Raw genomic sequence first — 23192 nt, 5'->3', positions numbered from 1 at the left:
ACTCAGCACAATGTTTGATATAGAGCAAATACTTAATACATATTTATTGACTAAGAGTCACAGCTCTACTAAGTGTCAGAGTTCTATATCACCAAACAGGGCCAGGAAGAGTTGAACATGACTGAAACTGACTCAACAACAATTAAGACAATAATAAAAAAAGTGTCATAAGTTCTATAATAAGGAAAATATGTCATCAAAATAATATTTAAGAAATGTATATAATCACTTTAGTTGGCATGATTTTACTAATGCATTTTTCTTTTTAAAAAATTTTCAATATTTTCCATTTACATTTTATCTTTTCTTTTTCAGTATTTGGGCTGCTTAGAAGTTTTACGCTCAATGAGATCTCTTGACTTTAGTACAAGAACTCAGATTACAAGGTAAGACTTCTTAAAAATTGCCTTCTTTGTTTTATTTTTTAAATTTTGGAAGATAATTATTTCCGTGCCTAGAAATTTCTGATATTACCTAGTAGGTCTGATCCATAGCAGTGTAGGAGACATTAAAAGTATTATTACAGTATTGTCGTTTTCATTTATACAGTACATTTTAAGTAGAGAAAAAGAAGTCAAAATGTTCATTTTCCTCTATTTCTCCCTTTGTTCACATTTTTAAGAGGGGCAACACTCCAGGTAATAATGTTTAAGATTTTTCAATTTATAAGTCAGGGTGGCGTATACGTAAGGAAAAGTATGGCTTTGCAGGATTACAAAATACTGAATAAATACTCTCCTTTCTTGAGGAAATTTGCAACATAAAACTGAGAGAATATTTTAAATGAATAATTTTTTGCTACTTATAGAATTAGGTTTCTTGAAAAATTATTACTTACTGTAATTTGTGTTTTATTGATACATGAAATTAGAAAATACCTAGAGGAAGGCTAGGTAAATTTTCTATGGAAAAATCCAAGAAAGGACATTGATAAGAATTGTAAAAGAGCAAAAAACACTGATTAAGTTGTGATCTGTACTGATGAAAGGAGTGCCCATTACATGGATTTTTGTGTCGGAAATTTGTCATAATACATTTATTGTCTTTTCACTGCTTTTCCTTACATAAGGTATGGTTAGTGAGTGACAGCGGTAGGATTTGAATCAATTTCTGCCTGAAATTTTCTGACCAGCAAAACATGAAGATAATCTTTAAATTTTGCAAAGCAAAGCAAATCGTTTAATGCAAAATCCTTTCAACTTCTTCACAACTTTGTGAGATATAGGTTCTTTTTGGGGTGGAAAAGAAATCCATATTTATGGTTTCATAGGTATAGAGAGCCCTCAGCAAGGAAATTCCTTGTACCAATATAAATAGTCAATATGTAGTTTTAATGAGTTAATGAGTTGCTTGGGGTGCTGAAGGATTGAATCATCTGTCTAGGATCACATGATCACTCTGTGTTAGGGAAGGACTTGAATCCAGATTGTCCTTACCATCTTCGATGCCATACTGCTTCTCATGAGATAGGTATAGGTACTGTAGGGATTATTAGCCCCACTTTACTAAGGCAAAACCTGAAGTTCAGAGAGATCACTGTTGGCTGTACTAGACGAGAGATCTGAACACAGGTTTTTTTTATTACATTGTTTTAAAATAGTTGCTAAGATCTTTTTGGTTTTAATGAGATTTTTGCTTTTAAAAATTACATGTATGCTTAAATTTCCTCTTGTTTTACTGATTATGAAGTATGTTTCTTATTTTGGTTATATTTGGCAATCATTTACAGGAAATAATTGGACAAAGACAATTTTTTTACATACAAAGAATAGGTGGAAAAATTGTAGTGTCTTATATTATAATGGATCTCAGATTCCCCCAAATACTTAATCAGGGTTTACAGATGTACCACTTTTCTAGAAGATAAAGAGGATCATGACTAGAGTCTCCTACATCACCCAGCAATCCACAAAGGGATTCTCAGAATCCTACAAAGATTCCCTGGAATGGAACTGATGCAGAGAATGGTGTACAAGGGACCTTAGAGCCTTTGAAGCAGTTCTTATACATCTGATCAACAACTTTGAAGCATCTTACATGGTTCAGTCTTATACTACTAGCATGAGCTAAACAGAGTCTAAATCTGAATTATTTTGAAACCCTATCATAGCATAGCACAGAGATCCATCTCTAATAGTATCATGTTGAATCCAGCATGGCCCCAGTATCCCCAATTGGTTGGTTGATTGCTGTCCTTCATTCTTGAAGAGGATCAAAATGACATCATTATGTTGGAGTCCAGATATAGCATTTCTGACTGTTACTGACCAGATTAATATGAGCTTGGAACTCTCTACATGTTGGGAACAAATAGTCCATATGAACATTTGGAATGGAAATGTCTTTAAATTTGTGCATGTCACATGTCTTTTGAGGTACTGCAATTCTGCTTCACTTGTAGAGCACAGAACTTTCTTTGATTTAGGAACACCATAATGAGTGGTCCTTGCCAGTATATCCCTTGTCACACAAGAGATACCAAAGTTCTTTAGAGAGACCTTAAGAGTGCCCTTGTATCTCTTCTTCTGACCACCATGTGAGTACTTCCCTTGTGCAAGTTCTCCTTAAAATAATCTTTTAGGCAAACAATGACATTTGAATAATATGGTTAGTCCGTCATAGTTGAATTCTCTATAGTTCAGTTTTGAACTGCTTAAGATTTTAGTAAAGGACCTTTGTGTCCAGTATCTTATCTTGCCAAGTGGTCTTCAGATTTTTCCTAAGACAATTCAAATAAAAGTGATTCAGTTTCCTGGCATGGTGTTGGTATACTGTTTAGGTTTCACAGGCATTCAACAATGAGGTCAGCAAAAAGGTCTTTAGACTATCAATTTTATAGGCAGTATAATGTTTCTTATTTCTTTCAGAGTCTGCTAAACACCAAGCTAACTCTGAAAATGTGTTTATCAACCCTGTCATCTATGTGTACATCCATGGAACGTATACTGTCCAGTTAAGTGAACTTATCCACAGTATACAAAACTTCTCCATTTGCTGTAATCAGTGATTCCACATTTGGATGATGTGGTTTTGGTTGGTGGAGAATCTGTGTTTTGTTTGTGCTAATTTTACGTCAAAATTAGTACAAGTAGCAGAGAATCAATTCATACTTTGTTGGATCTCAGCCTCAGAGACCAAAAAAGGTTGTCTTTTACAGAGACTAAGAGGATTTCTTTTAGTCATTGCTGGTAAGATTGTTACCCGACTCCTCCTTAAGAATCTGATCCTTCTTCTGGAGGATGGTCATCTTCCCGAGAGCCAATGCAGATTCAGAAAGGACTGAAGAATGGTCAATACAGTGTTTGCTACCTGACAACTGTGGGAGAAATGCCAGGAGCAAAACAGATCTTTGTACACAACATTTATTGATCTGACCAAGGCCTTTGAGATTCTCGATCATGAAGTTTTGTGGAAGATCATGACAAAATTTGGTTGTCTTGAGAAGTTTATCAGTATTATACATCAGTTCCACAAGAGAATGTGTAAATGGATTCTGGAGAATGATGGTGTTCTCATAGTTTCCCAGTCACCAATGGAGGACCCATGCTTTTTATTTTGAGATGACTTAACTGAGAAAGAAAATGACATCAATGGGTAAATTATTATAACATGAAAATTCTGTAATCCAAAACTACAGTAGAGGAAGAATTAGTGTATGACTTTTTGTTCACAGATGATTATGTTCTCAATGCAGTCTCTGAGGCTATATTTTCTCTTTGATTGTCCTTCTCTTAGATTTGTCCAAAACTGAAAGGGAGACATTAAAATCTCCCGCCACTATTGTTTTATTGTCAATATCTTCTGGTAAATCAGGTAATTTTTCCTTTATGAATTTAGATATTAAGGCATTTTGACCATATATGCTTAATATTGAAGTTATTATTATTATTTTTTATCTATATTCCTTTCAGCATATTGATATTTGCTTGTTTATCTCCATTTATCTTATGAATGTTTGTATTTGCTTTGTCTGGCAGCATGCATTGCTTTTACTTGATTGCTTTTTTGATTCATATTCCTTATACTTATTAATTTCTTTAAAATTTTTGCATTTCTCTTGGAATTAAAACTTCTAAGGTATCTATTTTGATTTATATGTCTAAACAGCATACTATTATTACCTTATAGAGTTTTTTTTTTGCCTTCTTCCACCTTTTATGTTGTGCTTCACTCTTAAAAATATTAATTCCTATAGAAAATAGAGAAGTGGTAGGAATTTTTCCATCCCTTTTGCTTGTCTCTTTTATTACAACATTTTGCTTTCTTCATGATAGTTTTTTTTTTTTTTTTTGGCCATTTGCCATTAAATTTTTTCTAGGTTCATTTTTTCTTAGACTCTCTCTCTTGCTCCTCCCTCCCCCCATCCTGTCTCTGTCTCTGTCTTTCTGCCTCTCTCTCTGCTTCTCTTTCTGTGTCTCTCTTTATGTCTCTCTCTCTATTCTTCCTCCTCCCTCTCTGCCTGTCTCTCTCTCTCTTTCAGGTGGGATTTGCCATCATGTATTCATTTTTTCCCTATTCTTCTGATTATTTCTGCTGTGAGGGCCATGGATTTTTTTTTCATAATTCTTATTTTCCTATTGAATCATTCAGGATTTCTGCCGTGCTTCTATACTTTCTTCCATGACATCCTCTGCCTAATTTGATCCTGCTTTATTTTCCATTGACTTGCAATATTCATTCAAAGATGTTTGGATTCATTTAGATTTCCTGGAGGCCATATTCCTTATTGCTATCAATATCTTCCTTGTTGGTGTATATGCTTATGCTCAAGTTCTTTTTTTTTTAATTTTTATTTAATAATTACTTTATATTGACACTCGTTTCTGTTCCGATTTTTTTTTCCCTCCCTCCCTCCACCCCCTCCCCTAGATGGCAAGTAGTCCTTTATATGTTGGATATGTTGCAGTATATCCTAGATACAATATATGTTTGCAGAACCGAACAGTTCTCTTGTTGCATAGGGAGAATTGGATTCAGAAGGTATAAATAACCCGGGAAGAAAAACAAAAATGCAGATAGTTCACATTCGTTTCCCAGTGTTCTTTCTTTGGGTGTAGCTGCTTTTGTCCATCATTTATCAATTGAAACTCAGGTCTCTTTGTCAAAGAAATCCACTTCCATCAAAATATGTCCTCATACAATATTGTACAATACATACAATATTGTATGAGGACATATTTTGATGGAAGTGGATTTCTTTGACAAAGAGACCTGGTTCTGCTCATTTCACTTAGCATCAGTTCATGTAAGTCTCTCCAGTCCTCTCTGTATTCATCCTGCTGGTCATTTCTTACAGAACAATAATATTCCATAACATTCATATACCACAATTTACCCAGCCATTCTTCAATTGATGGGCATCCATTCATTTTCCAGTTTCTATATGCTCAAGTTCTTTAACTGAACTTTCTTCCTCCTGAGATCTATGGAAATTTCAGTCTTTTCCCCTTATATTTCCTTTTTGATCCACTTTCTAACCCTTTCTCTTTGATAGTGGAGCTTCAAAGATGTTTTAACCTCTTTCCATGCCAGGAAATTCACTTTATATCACTCTCAGTCTCTGTGGATGCCAGGCCTCTTTCCCTCAAATGTTGTGGAGCCCCACAAACTGCTTCATTTTCCAGTTTACTGACTGAACATTGTTGGAGCATAGAGCACTGCCACATTTCCATCACAGGGAAATTTCCTTCTTTTCTATTGCTCCATCTCTGTGGTGTAAGTGTTAGGGAGGCAAAGTTGAATTTTGTTGTAAGCTGATCATTCATTTTAAGTCCCCTTGACTGAGAGTTAAGATGAGAGTGCTTAGTGAACATGTTAGAAATTAGTCTTTGCTGTTAATGCAACAAATTCTTATCTTAATAGGGTCTTGATATCGACTTAAACTGTGGAGGCAGCTGAAATAGTTTTCCCTTGTGCAGAGTTCTAATTTAGAAAAGTTTTGAGAGATGGTGAGATGGAGAAAATATCTAATTCTTTCTCTTCTTGATCATGTGACCCTACAATAGCTGTTTTCTTGATCAAACCAGGCATTAAGTAAAGTGATCCATCATAGGGATCATAGTAGCACAATCTATCCAGTTCCATGGAGAAAAAAAAATTAAGTATAATATCTGCAGATTCAAACCATTTAACCAATGAACCTTAGGTAATTTGTTTTCATTCTCTGATTCCTTTTTACATTTATTCCTAAGAATGAATCACTTGATATTTGCTGAGCTTTGAAGATGAAGTGTTGCTTTTCTAGAAATAAATAGGAAGAAATAAATTCTAGGTCTGGTTCTGAATCATTCAGATTGAGTGCCTAGATACCTCAGATTTGTTGATTATCATCTCTCATCAGTTTGTGTGACTATTGATTAGTACTCAGCCATACTATATTGCTTCATTGTTGAAATTGCAGTAATTGTTAATTGAGCACAGATGGACTGGGTTAGAAATTGAACAATAAAAGCATCTTTATAAAGATTTAAATATAAAAGATCCCTCTCTAGCTTTTTGAGTACCTCTAAATTTAGTTTGCTTTTAGGTTAAGGCCAGCTTATTGCTAGCAACCAAAGCAATCACTAGATATTTTGAACATAAATATATTTATTACAAAAAGTGAATCAGGACAAAAATAGGACTCATCTTGTATCTTGTATCAAAAAGCAAGCGCACAACACAAAACAGGAAGTTCTTGTAATACTGATAGTTTTTGAGCTTCTTCTAGACACTTAATCTGTTTCTGTATTCATTTATTCAACCTAGTTAATTTCCTCCAACTTCTTAGCTTAAAAAAAAATCCCAACAGCCCGTGAACTACTGAGTTGACTTATCTCCAGGATTTTCTCTTCACTGTGGATGTAAAAATATATCTGGAGCATTCAACAGGAAACTAATAGCTTGTGGATCTAACATTTTTCCTGACCCTTTTCCTTAAATCTGGGCAGAATACTATATCCTTTTAAATTGATTCCCCAGAAGTGGATTTCTAGCTTTCCAAATACCAATAAGTGATCTTCCTCAGGAGGATACTTAGATTTCAGATAGTTGTAAAAACACTGCCAGACCTCTTTGATCTATTGTTTTCTTTTGCTATTTCTGAACCTGATGGCCTTGATTTCCATTTCTGTACCTTGTGGTCCTTCCAAGTGAGTGACTCTTCATCACACTCTTGTTTCCTGTAACCTGGCTCAAGCTTCTTTAGGGAGACCAGGATAGCTTCTGATTCAACTTCAGTGGGTCTTCTTCAGTAGGTCAGCATCATACATATAGTATCAAAAATGACTTTGCCTTCATGCAAATAATAAGTATACAGTTTTCATGATGCAGTGGGTCTGCAGCGTGTATATTGCTGAGTCTTATCTAAGCCATTTTCAATGAACTAGAATCATCTTTAAACACTCCATCCATCCCTAAGTTTTGTCTCTACTTCATTTCTTAGGACCTTCACTTTGAGTATGATGTCCCACTCCTACTGGACCATGGTCCTTGAAATCTTAAATTCTTGAGCCTAGCGTACATTTCACAGTCACTGCCTTTGATCACTGCCCTCTGTGACATGCAAGAAACTCCATGTCAAAAGGAAGTCCTCTGAATTTCCTTAATAATCCCAACATTTTTTTAGTCTCCTATATCTTCTGTGTAGTACATATGGCATATTCTAGACAGGGACTTCAGATAAACACATAAAAACATCCAGCTCTGCCAGACATGTGTATAAACTTTATGAATGTGGTCCAAAGTTATTTAGATATGGCTGTATTGTGAATCTTAAAGTTTTTTTTAAAGAAGTGATTTTAAAAACAAGAGACAAGAAAGATTGATTTGCAAAAATGTTATGAGCCAGAACTTGAAACAAGGTGATAACTCAATGGAATTGATAGAAACAATACTTAAGTTAACACCTTTGAGAGTTCACACATTAGCTCACACATTAGTTCACACAATTGGGAGATTTCAGGTTTCAATATGAGATATCCAAATTCACACTTCCCATAATCCCACTCTCAGAGGAGGAGTCAATCTTTGAGTTTACAACTCTAAAAGAGCATAAAAAGAGCTTCAATCAGTCAGTTTGGAATATTGTCAGGAGTTGGAGTTGAGCTAGAGGCTGAGGCTGGCAGAACTAAAAGCAAACGACAAGCTGCAAGAGCTCTTGGAACCAAGCAGAGAGATAGGCCTCTAAGAAAGCTAACCAGGCCCAAGGAAAGAGACAAGACTTGAAAGGAAAAAATAAACTTTTGGATTTTGTCAGCTGGGCTGTATTTGAGGTGATTATTACTCTGAAATGAAACTAAGGCTGCCTCCAGGAACCTCCCCAAGAAACTTGCTTACAGAGAACCATCACATATATTAGAAAAAGAACATCACACAAAAGCAATTGATAGTTTGAATGGAACATCTAGTTAGAATCTTACAAGGTAAAATATTGGTTTTTAAAATAACTTTTTAATTGCTGTATAAGTTAAAATTGAAAATGACTTTAAATTACATTGGATTCCTATCCACTTTTGTGAGAGACAATGCTATGTTTATTTAGCTATCACTTATGAAAATTGTGAAATTGCTAAGTAAATTATTTGGAATTATTGTCTTAATATTGAAACCTAAAATTGTTAAGAATTATTGATTTGATGGTTGTTAGAAAGAGAGAGAGAAAGAGAGGCAGCATGTTAGAAAGAGGGAGGGAGGGAGGAAGAGAGATAAAAAGAGAGAAAAAGAGAGAGAGAGAAAGAGAGAGAGAGAGACAGACAGACAGACAGATAGACAGAAAGACAGGAGATGTGAGGGCACAGAGAGGAGCAGGATGGAAAGAAAGAGCAAGTTCTTTAGTGGAAGGAACTTGTCATTTGCCAGGAGAAATGAAACACCCTGTAAGGTTGGGGCATGTCCTTAGCTGACAGGCTAAATCCTGAAAGGGACTTAGTACCCTAAAAGAGTGGAAAAAAGTGGGGTGGAAAAGTAGTGAAGTTAGGAGAGATACTATATGGCATGAAGGGAAGGGAAAGACACCACAAAGCAGAGTGCCTTGGCAGGCTGATCCAGGGGAGGATTTGGCCCCACATCATGACTAGGATTTCTGGTTAGACAGGCAGGAGAAATAGAGTTTAGCCCCTGGTTTGGGAACCTGCTGGGTTTGGGAAAAGCTTGGTTCTGAGTGTAGAGTTTCAGTCTCTTCACCTCAGGTTTCTGGAGATTTTTGATTGGGATTTTTAGTAGTTAATCTAAAATTTAGGATTGAAAATTGAATACTAGCTATTTGCATGAAGGCAAAGTAATTTTTGATGCTGTATCAATGGTTCCACTGCTTAGCAATGCAAGAAACTTTTAAGAAGTTTGTTAGAACTGCAAGTTCTCTGAAAATGATTATTTTTGCCAAAGTCTCCATCTATCTTCAGCAAATTGTTTAATATTTATTTAAGTATATAATGGTCTCCTTGTTTATTGAGTATGATAACAAATACAATCTATAGCTTCCTTGAAGTACATAGAGCAGTATTATAACAGTTCTGCATATGGCTTTGGTTGTGCTCTATAGGATGGGATAGATAGTTTAGGTTCTAAAAACTTGATTAGTGAAACTTGTTATTGAGATGAAATCTCTCTGGAGTGTAACTAATATTGTTTTGAATTTGGATATGATTGTCTCTTGGATCATCAAGTCTGTAACCCACCATTTGGGAGAAATGCTGTAAATTACTCAGAAGGATGGCTTCCTGAACTGTTACAGGTGGATATTTTATCTGGGCAAGAACTGGGAGGACAACTTTAATCTCTGCTTAAGAGGGAATTCTTCTGATTCAGTTTCCCAGTTGGTTCTTTGTTTCCCACCTGATTATTCTTGAGTCTGGCTATGATTTGGAATTGTTATTGCACGATTGCTTGTCAAATAGAGTTAAGGATTCTTTATCCTGTCATATATGTGCTCTCAGGCTGAGGCCATGAAGAATCAGTTTTGACTTATTATATTATATGTCCCTGATTTTTTCCTCCTTTAGCAAATTTATGTAATCAGAGCAAGTGTCCAGTAGAAGACATGAGGCACAGTATAATATATAGATAATATCTTGGTCTGCAGCCCAACCCTGGCACTTCTCTGGATGCTGCCATAAAAAACCTTAACTTTCTTGCTTCATGTGGCTAGCTTTTCTTTGTCTAAAGGCCCACTTTGCCTATTAGTCTGTTAAGTATTTGGGCAACTCCTTACCTCCCTTTTGCTCACTGTGGAGAGGAAGCAGACAATCTTATCACTCTAATCAGGCCAAGGCTTTTAAGACCTTGGAAGATAAATTGACATTTTCTCCCACCTTAGACTTACCTAAAGCTTTTCACCCTGTAAATCCTTGATGAAAGATGGGGACAGGTCCTGGATCCCAGATTCCTTGTTTACTTCTCAAAGAAACAGATGTCTTTGGGGTGACCCTCCCAAGGCCTTAGAGCAGTGGCTTCCACAGCCTTTCTAATTGGAGAAGCCCCTAATCTCATCCTGGGCCAATCATTGAAGATTCTGGCTCCTTACCAGGTTTTAAGCATTTTTGCTTATATCAGAGCTTTAGAATTAGGGAAAGGAATGAGAATGAATATCTATATTGACTCCAAATATGACTTTCATATTTTGCATGTTCATGAAGCTATTTGGAAAGAAATGAGATTTTCAACAGCTAAACATTCCTCCATTGGGTATGCAGGGGAACAATTACTGCAAGCTATCCATGGATCTAGAGAGGTTTCTGTTATGTTTTGTAAAGGAAGGGGGATTCACTTCAGGTCAAGGGAAACAAGCTTGCAGATTCAGCTGCTCATGCTGCTGCTTGTTTGCCCCTTACCATGGTACCTTTAATTCCTCAGCTCTTGTCTCCTGCATTCCCTCATAGCTTCCAGGCAAGTAAATTCTGAAAGGACTATTAAAAAGGCCTGTTTGGGGGGCAGAACCAAGATGGTGGAGAGAAGACATGTCTTTTTCTGAGCTCTATCCATATCCCTCAAATTAACAGCAAATTAAGCTTCCAGACTAATCTTGGAGTGACAGAACCCACAGATATTTCCAAATTGGAAAATCTCCAAATTTTCAGCAGAAGATAATTTGTAAGATCTTCAGAAAATGTCTGTTTCAATTGGGCATGGAGGGAGGCAGGCCAAGCGCAGGCAGCCATGTGGAAACCCAAGCTCAGGTAGTACAGAAACCCAGGACCCTGTGGGCTCTGAGTGCTGGGAAATCTACTGAGAGGAATACACTGTCCTGATTGCAAGTCAGTAGATCAACAGATTAGCTGTAACATATATACACAAATACAAAAGACAAAGAGTGAGCCCTTAAACCCCAGAATATTGGGACCTGGTCACACCCACCCAGCACCACAACACTGACTCAGCATCACCATTGTCACCTGTAGAGGAAACTTGGACAACTTCCCATTTGTCCTAAAAGCAGACCTTAACCTTTTAAAAAAATGAGCAAAAAGGCAAAAAGAACTCTGATCACAGATAGATTTTACGTAGAAAGAGAAAAACAGATTTCAAATCCTAAGGACACTAAAAGTAAATCATCTCCAGATGAAGCCCCAAAAGGAGATATGAATTAACCCCCATCTTGCAAGGCTCTCTTGGAAGAATTCAAAAAGGATTTTAAAAGAGAATTAGAAGAAAAATGGGGGAAGGAAATGAGAACTTTGTAAGAGGGTTTGGAAAAGGAAACACAGAAATTATCTGAGGAAAACTCCTTACAAAATAGATTTAGTGAAATGGAAAAAGCATATAATTCCTTACAAAATAAATTTGACAAAATAGAAAAATAAACAACTCCTTGAGATCATTATATACATCAACAACAATACTGTATGAGGATGCATTCTGATGGAAGTGGATATCTTTGACAAAGAGAAGAGCCAATTCAGTTCCAGTTGATCAATGATGGACAGAATCAGCTACACCCAGAGAAGGAACACTGGGAAATGAATATAAACTATTTGCATTTTTATTTTTCTTCCCAGGTTATTTTTACCTTCTGAATCCAATTTTTCTTGTGCAACAAGAGAACTTGTACGAATCTGCATACATATATTATATCTACGATATACTTTAACATGTTTAACATGTATGAAACTGCCTGCATCTAGGGTGGGGGTGGAGGGAGGGAAGGGAAAAGTTGGAACAGAAGTGAGCGCAAGGGACAATGTTGTAAAAATTATCCATGCATATGTTCTGTAAATAAAAAGCTATATAAAAAAGAAACAACTCCTTGAAAAACAGAATTTGTGAAATGGGAACAAAGCAATTCATTTAAAACTTCAATTGGCCAAATAAAAAAAGAGCTAAAAAAGATAACTGAAGAAAATAATTCATTGCACAAATGGAAATGAATTACTCAATGAGACATCAAAAATCATTCAAACTAAATCAAAAAAAAAAAAAAAAAAGAAAGAAAGAAAGAAAAGAAAATGTAAAATACTTCATTGGAAAAATAACTGACCTGAAGAGACAATCTAAAGATTATTAGACTTCATGAAAACCATGATGAAAAAAAGAGCCCTGACATTATATTTCAGGAAATCATCAAGGAAAACTGTCCTGATGTCCTAGAACCAGAAGATAAAGTAGCTATTGAAAGAATTCACTGATCACCTCCTGAAAGAGACCACAAAAGGAAAATTCCAAGGAATATTGTAGGTAAATTTCAGAATTACTGGAATAAGATAAAAATATTGCAAGCACACCAAAAGAAATAATTCAAATATCGAGGAGCCACAATCAGGATTACCTAGGACCTTGCAACTTCCATTTTAAAGTAATGAAGGGCCTGGAATCTGATATCCCAAAAGGCAAAGAAACTTGGATTGCAGCCAAGAATCAACCATCCAGCTAAATTTAGCATTATCTTTCAAGGAAAAAGATGGATATTCTATAATATGGGTGAATTTCATTTATTTCTGATAAAAAACCCAGAGCTGAACAAAAAATTTGATCTCCAAATTCAGAACTCAAGAGAAACATTAAAAAAGTAAAGAGTGCTTGAGAATTCTATATCCGTTATGGGTCTACTTAGAGAGTGCAGGTGTAATTTGATTTTATTGTGATAATATAAAAAGGATACTGGAGGTAGAAGGGGGATTGTACTGGGAAAAGAGGAAAATGTAGATAAAATGAGGGAATTTATATCTCATAAATAGGCAAAGAAAACATAATAGAGGGAAGGAAGGGAAGGGGATGAACATTGTGTGAATCTTATTCTCATCAGATTTGGCTCAAAGAGAGAATATTACACAAATTTGGTTTCACAGAGAAATTTGTCTCACCTTATAGGGAAGTAGGAGGAAAAAGGGGAAAAGAAAAGGGGAGGCCAATAGAAGGGAAAACAGAAGTTGTAGGGGAAAGATATAAGAAAGAGGGAGGGGCTATAAAGGGACAGGGCTGTTTGAGGGAGGTGGTGGTCAGAAGCAAAATGCTGGGGAGGAGAGAAAGGGGAAAAGAAAGAGAAAAACATAATTTGGGGTAAATAAGATGGTGGGAAATATGGAATTAATCATTTTAACTATGAATGTGAATGGGATGAACTCTCCCATAAAATGGAAGTGGATAGCAGACTGGATTAAAAGCCAGAATTCTACAATATGTTATTTACAAGAAACACATTTAAAGCAGAGTGATACATTAAGAATAAAGATAAAAGGCTGGAAACAAATTTATTATGCTTCAGGTGAAGTAAAAAAAAAAAAGCAGGGATAACAATCCTGATCCCAGATCAAACAAAAGCAAAAATAGATCTAATAAAAAGAGATAAGGAAAGAAACTCTATCTTGCTAAAGGGTACCATAAAAAATGAAGTAATATCAATACTAAACATATATGCACCAAGTGGTATGGCATTTAAATTCCTAGAAGAGAAGTTAAAAGAGCTGCAAGAAGAAATATACAATAAAACTATATTAGTGGGGGATTTCAACTTTGCTCTCTCAAAACTAGATAAATTGAACCACAAAACAAATTAAAAAGAAGTTAAGGAGGTAAATGGAATTTTAGAAAAGTTAGGTATGATTGATCTTTGGAGAAAATTGAATGGAAACATATGAAAATTGACTATAGATTGGGGCATAAAGATCTCAAAATCAAATGCAGAAAGGCAGAAATAATAAATACATTTTTTTTCACATCATGATGCAATAAAAATTACATGCAATAAAAAGCCAGAGGAAAATAAACCAAAAATCAATTGTAAACTAAATAATCTAATGCTAAAGAATGAATGGATAAAACAATAAATCATAGACATAAGCAATAATTTCATCCAAGAGAATGACAATAATGAGATAACATACCAAAATTTGTGGGATGCAACCAAAGTGGTTATTAGGGAAATTTTAAATCTTTAGAGACTTAACTTGCATAAGATAGAGAAAGAGACGATTAATGAATTGGGCTTGCAACTAAAAAAGCTAGGGAAAGAATGAATTAAAAAACCCCAATTAAATACCAAATTTGAAATTCTGAAAATAAAAGGGACAATTAATAAAATTGAAAGTAAGAAAACTATTGAATTAATAAATAAAATTAAGAGTTGGTTTTATGAAAAAACCAACAAAATAGAGAAACCTGTAGTTAATTTGATTAGAAAAAGGAAAGAAGAAAATTAAATTGTTAGTCAAATTTGTTATGGTATCATAACATCAAATTGTTATGGTATATGAATGTTATGGAATATTATTGTTCTATAAGAAACGATCAGCAAGATGATTTCAGAGAGGCCTTGAGAGACTTACAAGAATTGATGCTAAGTGAAATGAGCAGAAGATCATTGTACACAACAGCAGCAAAATTGATCAATTCTGATGGACACGGCTCTTCTAAGCAATGAGATGACTGAGTCCAGTTCCAATGATCTTGTAACGAAGAGAACCATCTACACCCAGAGTGGGGACTGTTGGAACTGAGTGTGGATTACAACATAGCATTTTCACTTCTTTTGTTGTTGTTTGCTTGAATCTTATTTTCTTTCTCATTTTTCTTCCTTTTTGACCAGATTTTTGTTGTGCACCAAGATAATTGTATAAATATGTATCCCTATATTTGATTTACATAAATTTTTACCATGTTTAATATATATTGGATTATTAGCCATCTAGGGGAGGAGGTTGGTGTGGTGTTCTCTTCTTTTCTATAATATATGATGGTTCTCTGTGAGCAGGTTTCTTGGGGAGGTTTTCTGGTGGCAGCCTTACTTTCATTTCAAAGTAGTAATCACTTCAAATGCAGCCAGCTGATAAAATGCAAACGTTTATTTTCTCCTTCCAAGTCTTATCTCTTTCTTTGGGCCCAGTTAGCTTTCTTAGAGGCCTCTCTCCCTCCTTGGTTCCAACAGCTCTTGCAGCTTGTCTTTTGTTGCCTCCAGCTCCCTCTGAATCTTGGTTCTCAATCTCCAATTGATGCTCTCCTCTCAATCTTTTCAGCTTAACTCTCCTGACTGAACTCAGCTGTCTTTATGCTCTTTTAGAGGTGTAAATTCAAAGATTGACTCCTTCTCTGAGTGGGATTATGGGAGGTGGGAATTTGGATATCTCTTATAGAACCCTGAAATCTCCCAAATGTGTGAACTAATGTGTGAGCTAATGTGTGAACTCTCGAAGGTGTTGACTTAAGCATTGTTTCTATCAAATCCATTGAGTTATCACCTTGTTTCAAGTTCTGGCTCATAACAGGTTGGGGGAAGGGGAGAAAAACCTGGAGCACAAGGTTTTACAAGGGTCAATGTTGAAAAATTATCCTTGTATATGTTTTGAAAATAAAAAGCGTCAATAAAAAAGACCTATTTGGAGGAAGGGTACATACTTAGGGAAGGTTTGGCAGATGAATTTTTTACATATACCCCCTTACAGGGGCTTCAAACTGCTTTTGGTTTTTGTTAACATCTGTACTAATTGGGTAAAAGCCTTCCATTGTTACACTGAAAAGGCTCCAGAGTTTTTGCTAAAGGAGATCATTCTCACTAAAAGTTACATTGTTCCACCCATTGCCCCTATTCCTTTGCGGAAACAAAAGCAGGAATTTGGGGAAAATGTTCTTTGGTATTTATTCTAGGAAAATTTGTTTGAATGAAAGATATTAATAATAGTCTCATCTCCCCTCCCCACCTCCAGTCTTCCTGTGGGTGGGGTTCCTGTTTATTATCTCTACTAATTCCACTTTAGTTTATTCTTTTTCTTTTGCTTATATTTAGTCCTTGCATTTTTAATCTATTTGTGAGAATTGTTTTTTCTAGAGTCCATGAAATTCCAACTATTTGGTCAATCTGAAATCACCTGATAACCTGATTTTGACATCCAGCACTAGATACTGCTGATGGCACCTATGAGTCACTTGTCTCCCCTTCCCAATCTGGACCACACTGGGCAGGGCCAGCTCTATGCCCCTTATCTGCCTGAAACAGCTCCAGAAGATGAGATCTTCATCCTTTTATCTCAAATGAATCTGAGTCTGGACTGCTTGAGGTAGGAAGGATGGGATAATGGTCCTGAGGCCATGGGACCTTGACAATGCTGTAGTTCTGCAGATAACACTGGCTGCCAAATCCCAATCTGTTGGTCTGTGATGACAGCATTTCCAAGACAGATAGTGGGAATTGGTAAAAGTAAGATCTCTTATTCCTAATCATTGCTTTAAGCAGTGTTATATACTCGATCACTAGAATAGCTCAAGATTTCCTAGTTAAAATTGTTCCTGAAAGTTTCCACGGATGTGCAGATGTTAGTTTTAAATGGTAGAGGGTAGGCTACAGTTGATACTGAAGAGAGGGCTAATCCCGAAGGCCTAGATAACAAGAATGTCTTGGTGGAAGAAATATTTCAAGATTGGTGTGAGAAATTTTCAAATGTATGAAATAGAGGAGGGAGTGAATGGAACTAGGTGAAGATTTCTCAAAAAAAATCTATGAGATGGAGTGGATCAGCACTTAAGCTTAAGTTTCAGGAAGTCACTTGATCCCTATTTTCCAAGAGCTGTAAGGCAGAAAAAGTCAGACCCTATGTCTAAGCTTCAGGAAGTTATGTGAGCCACAGGAAGTAGACAGCATTGCTGACCACTGGTCAATGGTTACTTTCTTTTCAGTCCATCCAATGAACCCAAATCTTTTGCTATTTAATTAGTTTCGTATTTCTGGCTCAGGCCATGCATCATGCTGAGCTGCTCAGCTGTGTCCTTGGGCCTCTCTTTGCAAGGACCAAATAAATGCTTCCTGTTTGTATCTGAAGATGACTCTGAGTAGTCAATTTGGGTAAGGAGGGTATAGTATCCTGTCCCCCCCCCACCCTTTTGAAAAGAATTGTAACTATCCAGAGTATGTCATCTTGGATTGTGATTGTTTGATTGTCTTCTAGGTCAAGCCTTTGCCTCTTTGATTCTAGATTGCTTGGAGGTGCTTTCACTCTTCAAGTCTCCTTGACTATCTGCTTGCTTTTTCTTTGAAGGATTTTACATCATTCAGTATCTCATAGCCAGAAAGAGAGTTTATTGTGGTGGAGCTTTCTGAATATGTACTCCCATGACTGCCAAATACTGTTCTCCTCTCCTCTTTTCTACATCTCTTGGAGAATAAGTTTCATGAAACCTAGGCAAGAAATTGTTCTTCTTCCCTAGTACTTTATATATTATATATATATATATATATATATATATATATATATATATATATATATATATATGTATGTGTGTATTGTATATGTATATATGTACATATATATATATATTTCATTCCACGAAAAAGTATACACTATTGTATACTTTATATATGTGTATATAAAGTGTATACTTTGCACACTATTGTATAAATGCTTTTAATGTTGCTCTCTTTACAATCCACAGACATCCACTTCAAATGTCTCAGTTGCAGCTGTTTCAGAAGATATAGTCTTTGATCTTCTCTAATTAATGCATGTGCCTTCATGAAATGAGGAGGTATGGTAGGAAGCAAAGAAAACAGAGCAGTGAAAATCCTTACTTATCCCTTCTATATTTGTAGTAATATGTATGAGGATGAATAAAGAAGATCCTGGTAAGTTAATATGTAGTAAAAAATTAGAATCAATTAGAGAATATTTTAACTTTTGTTTTCAAGATGACCTTAGTTTTAATAGTCATTAAATAATGTTATATTTTAGAAATGACTGGACACATATTCATATACAGAACTTTTTGTTGTATATAACCAGATGTTATATTTAAATCAGCAATAATTTCTTTTGAATTCCATTAAATGGAATTATAGCTGTAAAGTTATAATTATAGCAGTTGAGAATTCTCAGTGCATAAGTTTGGGGTCATTTTTGTCTACTCTTTTTTTTTTTTAACAGAAAAAAAACACTAACAAATGCCTATAGTAGGAAGTTAAAACATCATCTTTTCAGCGGAATGTTTCCTTTTGTCCACATTCACCATTGGTAGAAACATAATACCAACCACTATGATGATGATAGCATTGAACGGTTTTCATTTAACTATTTTCTAATGAGGTTAGGTAGCTAGAAATTGGTAAGTATAATGAGAATTTTTTTCTTCAATCAATGTGTTATATAGCTGGGATTTCCAGGGCCATATTCTTCATAAGGACTTTTGTTACAAGATAGATATGCTTTTGCTGACTGATGTATCACTACTCTGTTATATTGTTTTTAAAAAAGCAGAGCAGTTTGTGTTACTGTGCCTATTTGAACTTTTTAAGTGAATAGTAACGATTATGGATAATGATAAAGTAAAAAATGGCTGAACCCACAAATTACACAGTGTCTAGATTATCCATGGAAATTAAATTTCAGCTTGTTTTTTTTTGGAGGGGGGGGGGTTGGTTACAGGATGAAAATGACATTTGATATTTGGATTGTGTTTTATTTTCTATTCAAGGGAGGAAGAGCCTAGACAAGTACTGCTAGTTAGTAGAAATTTTCCCATCAGCACTAAGGAAACAGTGTGTGGGTGTACAGAGGTTGTTTAATGAGAGAAAAGCCATTAACAAAGCATTAAGAAGCTTTGTATGTCTTTGATTATGAGTAAAAGGAGGCACTTAGATGCAACTGTAATAATCCCCTATATCTCTCTTCAGTTTCTCATTTCCTCATTTATTCTCTTTCCAAGCATAAATGGGCAGTTTTATCTGAGGCATCAAATTTATTATTCTAGGGCCAGCTAGTCTAGCAACTAAAATAAAATATAATTGAAAAATGTTTTACAAAATAAATAAAAATACATTACAACATAGATGACATTAATTTGTAGTTTTCTAAGTCTAAATATTTCCTAATTACATTTTAATCTCTTTATGACTACATTCAGGTAATTTTCAGGCTCAAGGGTCTCTGACATCTGTAATCTACAGTATGCTTGAGAATAGTAAAATCACAGAAACTTGTTTTAAAATTTTATCATTATCACAGAAGCCTCAATTGGGAAAATCTCTTCTTCCTTTAAACTATTTTTCCTCTCAATCTCTGAGTACACACTGGTAGGCTTAGATAAGAATTATTATAAATATCTATGTACTTTGATAGCAGTTTCAAATAATATATGTACAAAGATAAGCATTGAAAATGAACAGGATATCCCACTGCAGGCTGCTGAGGTTGATGAGGTGAATATCTTTTCCCTCTCTCCCCTAATTGCTGCTAATAATAAAAGAGTAAATAGAAAATGACAGGATTGAACAGGAAAAAGGAACAGGATTTTCTCCTGGGAAAACTACAAGGTAAATAGGGAAAGAAGGGATCATAGTGTGGATTGTAGAATCTAAATCTCACTCCAATTCTCACAAACTGCTTATTTAAAATATTGGCCGCAGAATCCTAGATGACTTTTTTCCTCTAGAAAGTACCAGTCTGTACATGTCAAAGGTTGTCTCACTTTCAGATTTCCTTTCCTTTTCTGTCCTTTGCTCATAATAATGAGGCATAAATATCTTTTAGCCATTACTCTGCTCCCAGCTCATGTATCCTTGTAAATAAGGGAGTTCTGTCCAATATGGAGTCAGCCAAAATGTCCTTCATGAACAGTGCTCCTTCTATCCTCCATTTCTTGGCCATTTGGTTACTCTGTAGAAGTCCTTTTCAAGATCACAAAAATTTGAAGGATCTGAGACTTTTTGTTGTGCTCTATGTTTCCCCCCATCTCAATGATAATGTCTATGGAGGAGTGGTTATATTTTGCAAAACAGAATAAAAAAAGTTATTTCCTTTCAAAATCACTTGACATATGTTTGTCATATAAAAAGTGTCACTAGCATCATAATAAACACAGACATAAGATTTCTGGTCAATAATAGGTCCCTGGCCAAGACCTATTTGGTCATTGTTTGGATCTTAATTGACTCAGATTGAATAGCAATCATTTCTGCCTCTGCCTGAAACCCTGAGGGTCTTCCCCTCCTAGATACGCTTATTTATTTATTTAGATTTTTTTTTTTTGACTAAATGAAAGGAGAGATTCTTTACCTTAATTCTACTTGGCTTTAATTATTGAATAGGTGTGGTTTTACTCAAACTGAGACCTATTGAGCTTAAAAAAGCTCATGGTCTCCCAATACATTCAGGGCCATCTCTAATCATCCTGATCTATATCTGGCCACTGGACCCAGATGGCTCCCGAAGGAAAAGTGAGACAGGTGACCTTGCACAGCTTTCCATCACTTAAATCTAATTCACTTGCATGTCAAGATTATCATCTCCTTGATGTCATGATCCTCTTGGAGAATGAAGGATGAACAACAACAATTGATAGGCTTAGATAAGAATCAATTTAATTGACTAGGTACAACATTTTAAGGCTAATTTCAAATAGCAAAGACACACAAAAATATGTTGAAGATGAATAAGGTTCACTGTTGCTAGCAGCTATGACTCGCAGTTCCATTCTAGGGGAAACTGGAAGTAAAATAATTGGATGATAGAGATGAAGAGGGTTTCCTTTTTATCAAAAAACTGGGGGGAGGGGGATGAAGTAAAGTATCATGGATTGGACTTCAGGTCTCTCATTCTACATTCTGGTCCTCTGACTGGTGCTAGTCCAATCATAGCTCATTCACATCTAGTCAGCATTTTTTCTCCACTCTAGATCTTTTTGTTGACTGTTCTGTGCTTATAATCATTGGAACAGCAAAGGTTATCAATGATTACTCGATCCCCTGTTTGTGTGTCCCTGCAAGCAAAAGGGTTTAGCTATCAAGAAATCAACCATCCATGAATAGTGCTCCTTTTCTCTTTCTTTGTCTTTTGACTTCATGGCTTCTCTGTCAAAATCACATTTCATGGGCTTGAGAAACTGGAAGGATCCAGGGCTTTTTTGTGAGATCTGGGCACACTCTAGCTATGTGCCTTCTTTCTCTCCCATCTTTGTGATGTCTCTGGGGTAGGAGTTACACATTATTTCACTCCCAAATTTACAAAAAAAAAAAAGACAATGAAAACAAATTTCAATATTCATAACATAAAAATCCATTTAATCATGAATAATTGAATTTGTATGTATAACATGACAATTTCAACTTATTCTCCTATGCATGACTTTATAACATTAAATTAAATGATCATTCACAATGCATGTGCAGTTTATTATATACTACAGTTATTTGGAAGTCTATTTTGCATGTTCAAACAACATTAGTTCACAAAATGACTTCTTTGCTGCATGCAACATTAAAAATTTACCTATGAGTGTCCTGCAGAAAACATTGCATGCTCATGTAATAAGCTATTTTGAGAATGCAAACATTATGCATCAATGTAGACATAAGCAATACAATATTTACTGATACACATTTCGGTTCTTTATAGAAGCTTTCCCTATCATCAGGGAATTTCTCGTGGAAGTGAAAAAGAGGGGTAGAACAAACAATGGATGAATCTACTATGTGCCTGAAACATATATAAACTAAGGCAAGTAAGGTGTATTTCAAAAAATTCTTTGTTTCTTAGATTGTGTCTCTAACAATAGAATCAGAAGAATAAAAGAGCTAGAGAGGACTCTGAAATTTAACAACTTTGCTATTAGTATTCACACTCAAGAATTAAGTGAAGCATGAGAAGTAGATGACTATTGAATTATCTTTTCTTTTGATAGTTTTCCTTCTTTCAAGAGAATATAGTAGCTTGTGGAATTCACAATTTGAATGGGCAGGAATTAGAAACATCCACTTTATACTAATGGAGGATATGTGATCACTTATGTCAGCATTTAACTCTATTGCATATAGGAACTAATTTTGCAGAGTTCCATAGTTGGAAATGCATCTAGTAAGGGAATGGTACCAGATGTTCTTTCATAATTGGACTTTAACCAAAGACTTGAATTTGCATATTTACATTTTTTAAGCACCCAAGGACATATCTGATCTATATTGTTGAATGTGAATTCATCAGAGCATATGACTGTTAATATTGTTTTTTCATTGCTAAAGGCATTAATATTGATTTCACTAAACCATGTTGGGGAAAAGATATATATATATATATGAAAATTCTATTTTTTTTTTGAGGCTGGTATAAATATAGAATCGAAAACAAATCATCCTGGAGTATACTTAACCTCTACCTTCTTTTCTTCTACATACATTTTTGTGTTTCTAAATGGCTTTAGAATCACAGTTAGTTAGAAAAATAATTACATTTTTATTTTATAAATATTGACTATTTTCAAATGTATTTGTTTCAAAGCCATTTCCCCATGATCATGCATTTCATTGTACCAACTCTCTGTGATATGTGGTGGTATGGTACATTTGATTCCCTTTGGGAACATTGGTTTGATTGTGTGTGTTCTTTTTCCTGGTGTTTATATTAAAACAAATTCACCACAGGCTCTCAATCCTTGAAATTCCTTTAAACCTGATTGTGTCTCTCTAAGTTTCAAATACTGCTATGTTCTTTATATAGAATTTGGTAGGATTCCATCACTGAAGTGTAATAGGAAAAAAGTTGAGTTATATGAATTCTGTCCTGGGGCTACTTTTTACTGTTTCAGTAAAGTTGATAACAACAGCCTACAAAGCAATCATCTTGGGGGGAAAAGTACAGCCCCTGCTTTGGGAATTCATGAGTTCTTTGGCATTAATGGGGCTATAATGTTTTTGGAAAGGAAGAAGAAACTGATGTTTCCTATACTTGTCCAGAAGTCTGCTGACAGAGAATGAGTTAATGTGGAGGAAGAAGGGAGGAATCTTCTTTAATATAGTGACATAACATAGC

General features: G+C 35.2%; 1 protein-coding gene across 2 annotated transcripts in view; it reads left to right on the top strand.

Annotated features, from left to right (window-relative positions):
• Positions 1-23192, top strand: part of SHC3 (SHC adaptor protein 3) — a 159984-nt gene that overhangs the window by 45118 nt on the left and 91674 nt on the right. For both annotated transcript variants that reach the window (XM_051998154.1, XM_051998146.1), the window contains exon 2: positions 316-386. In XM_051998154.1, coding sequence (XP_051854114.1) covers positions 316-386 — 71 coding nt within the window. The remainder of the gene's footprint in view (positions 1-315; positions 387-23192) is intronic.

Source organism: Antechinus flavipes, chromosome 1 (genome assembly GCF_016432865.1).
Source record: "Antechinus flavipes isolate AdamAnt ecotype Samford, QLD, Australia chromosome 1, AdamAnt_v2, whole genome shotgun sequence".
Classification (NCBI taxonomy): Eukaryota; Metazoa; Chordata; class Mammalia; order Dasyuromorphia; family Dasyuridae; genus Antechinus; species Antechinus flavipes.
This window is presented reverse-complemented; position numbering and strand designations above follow the sequence as displayed.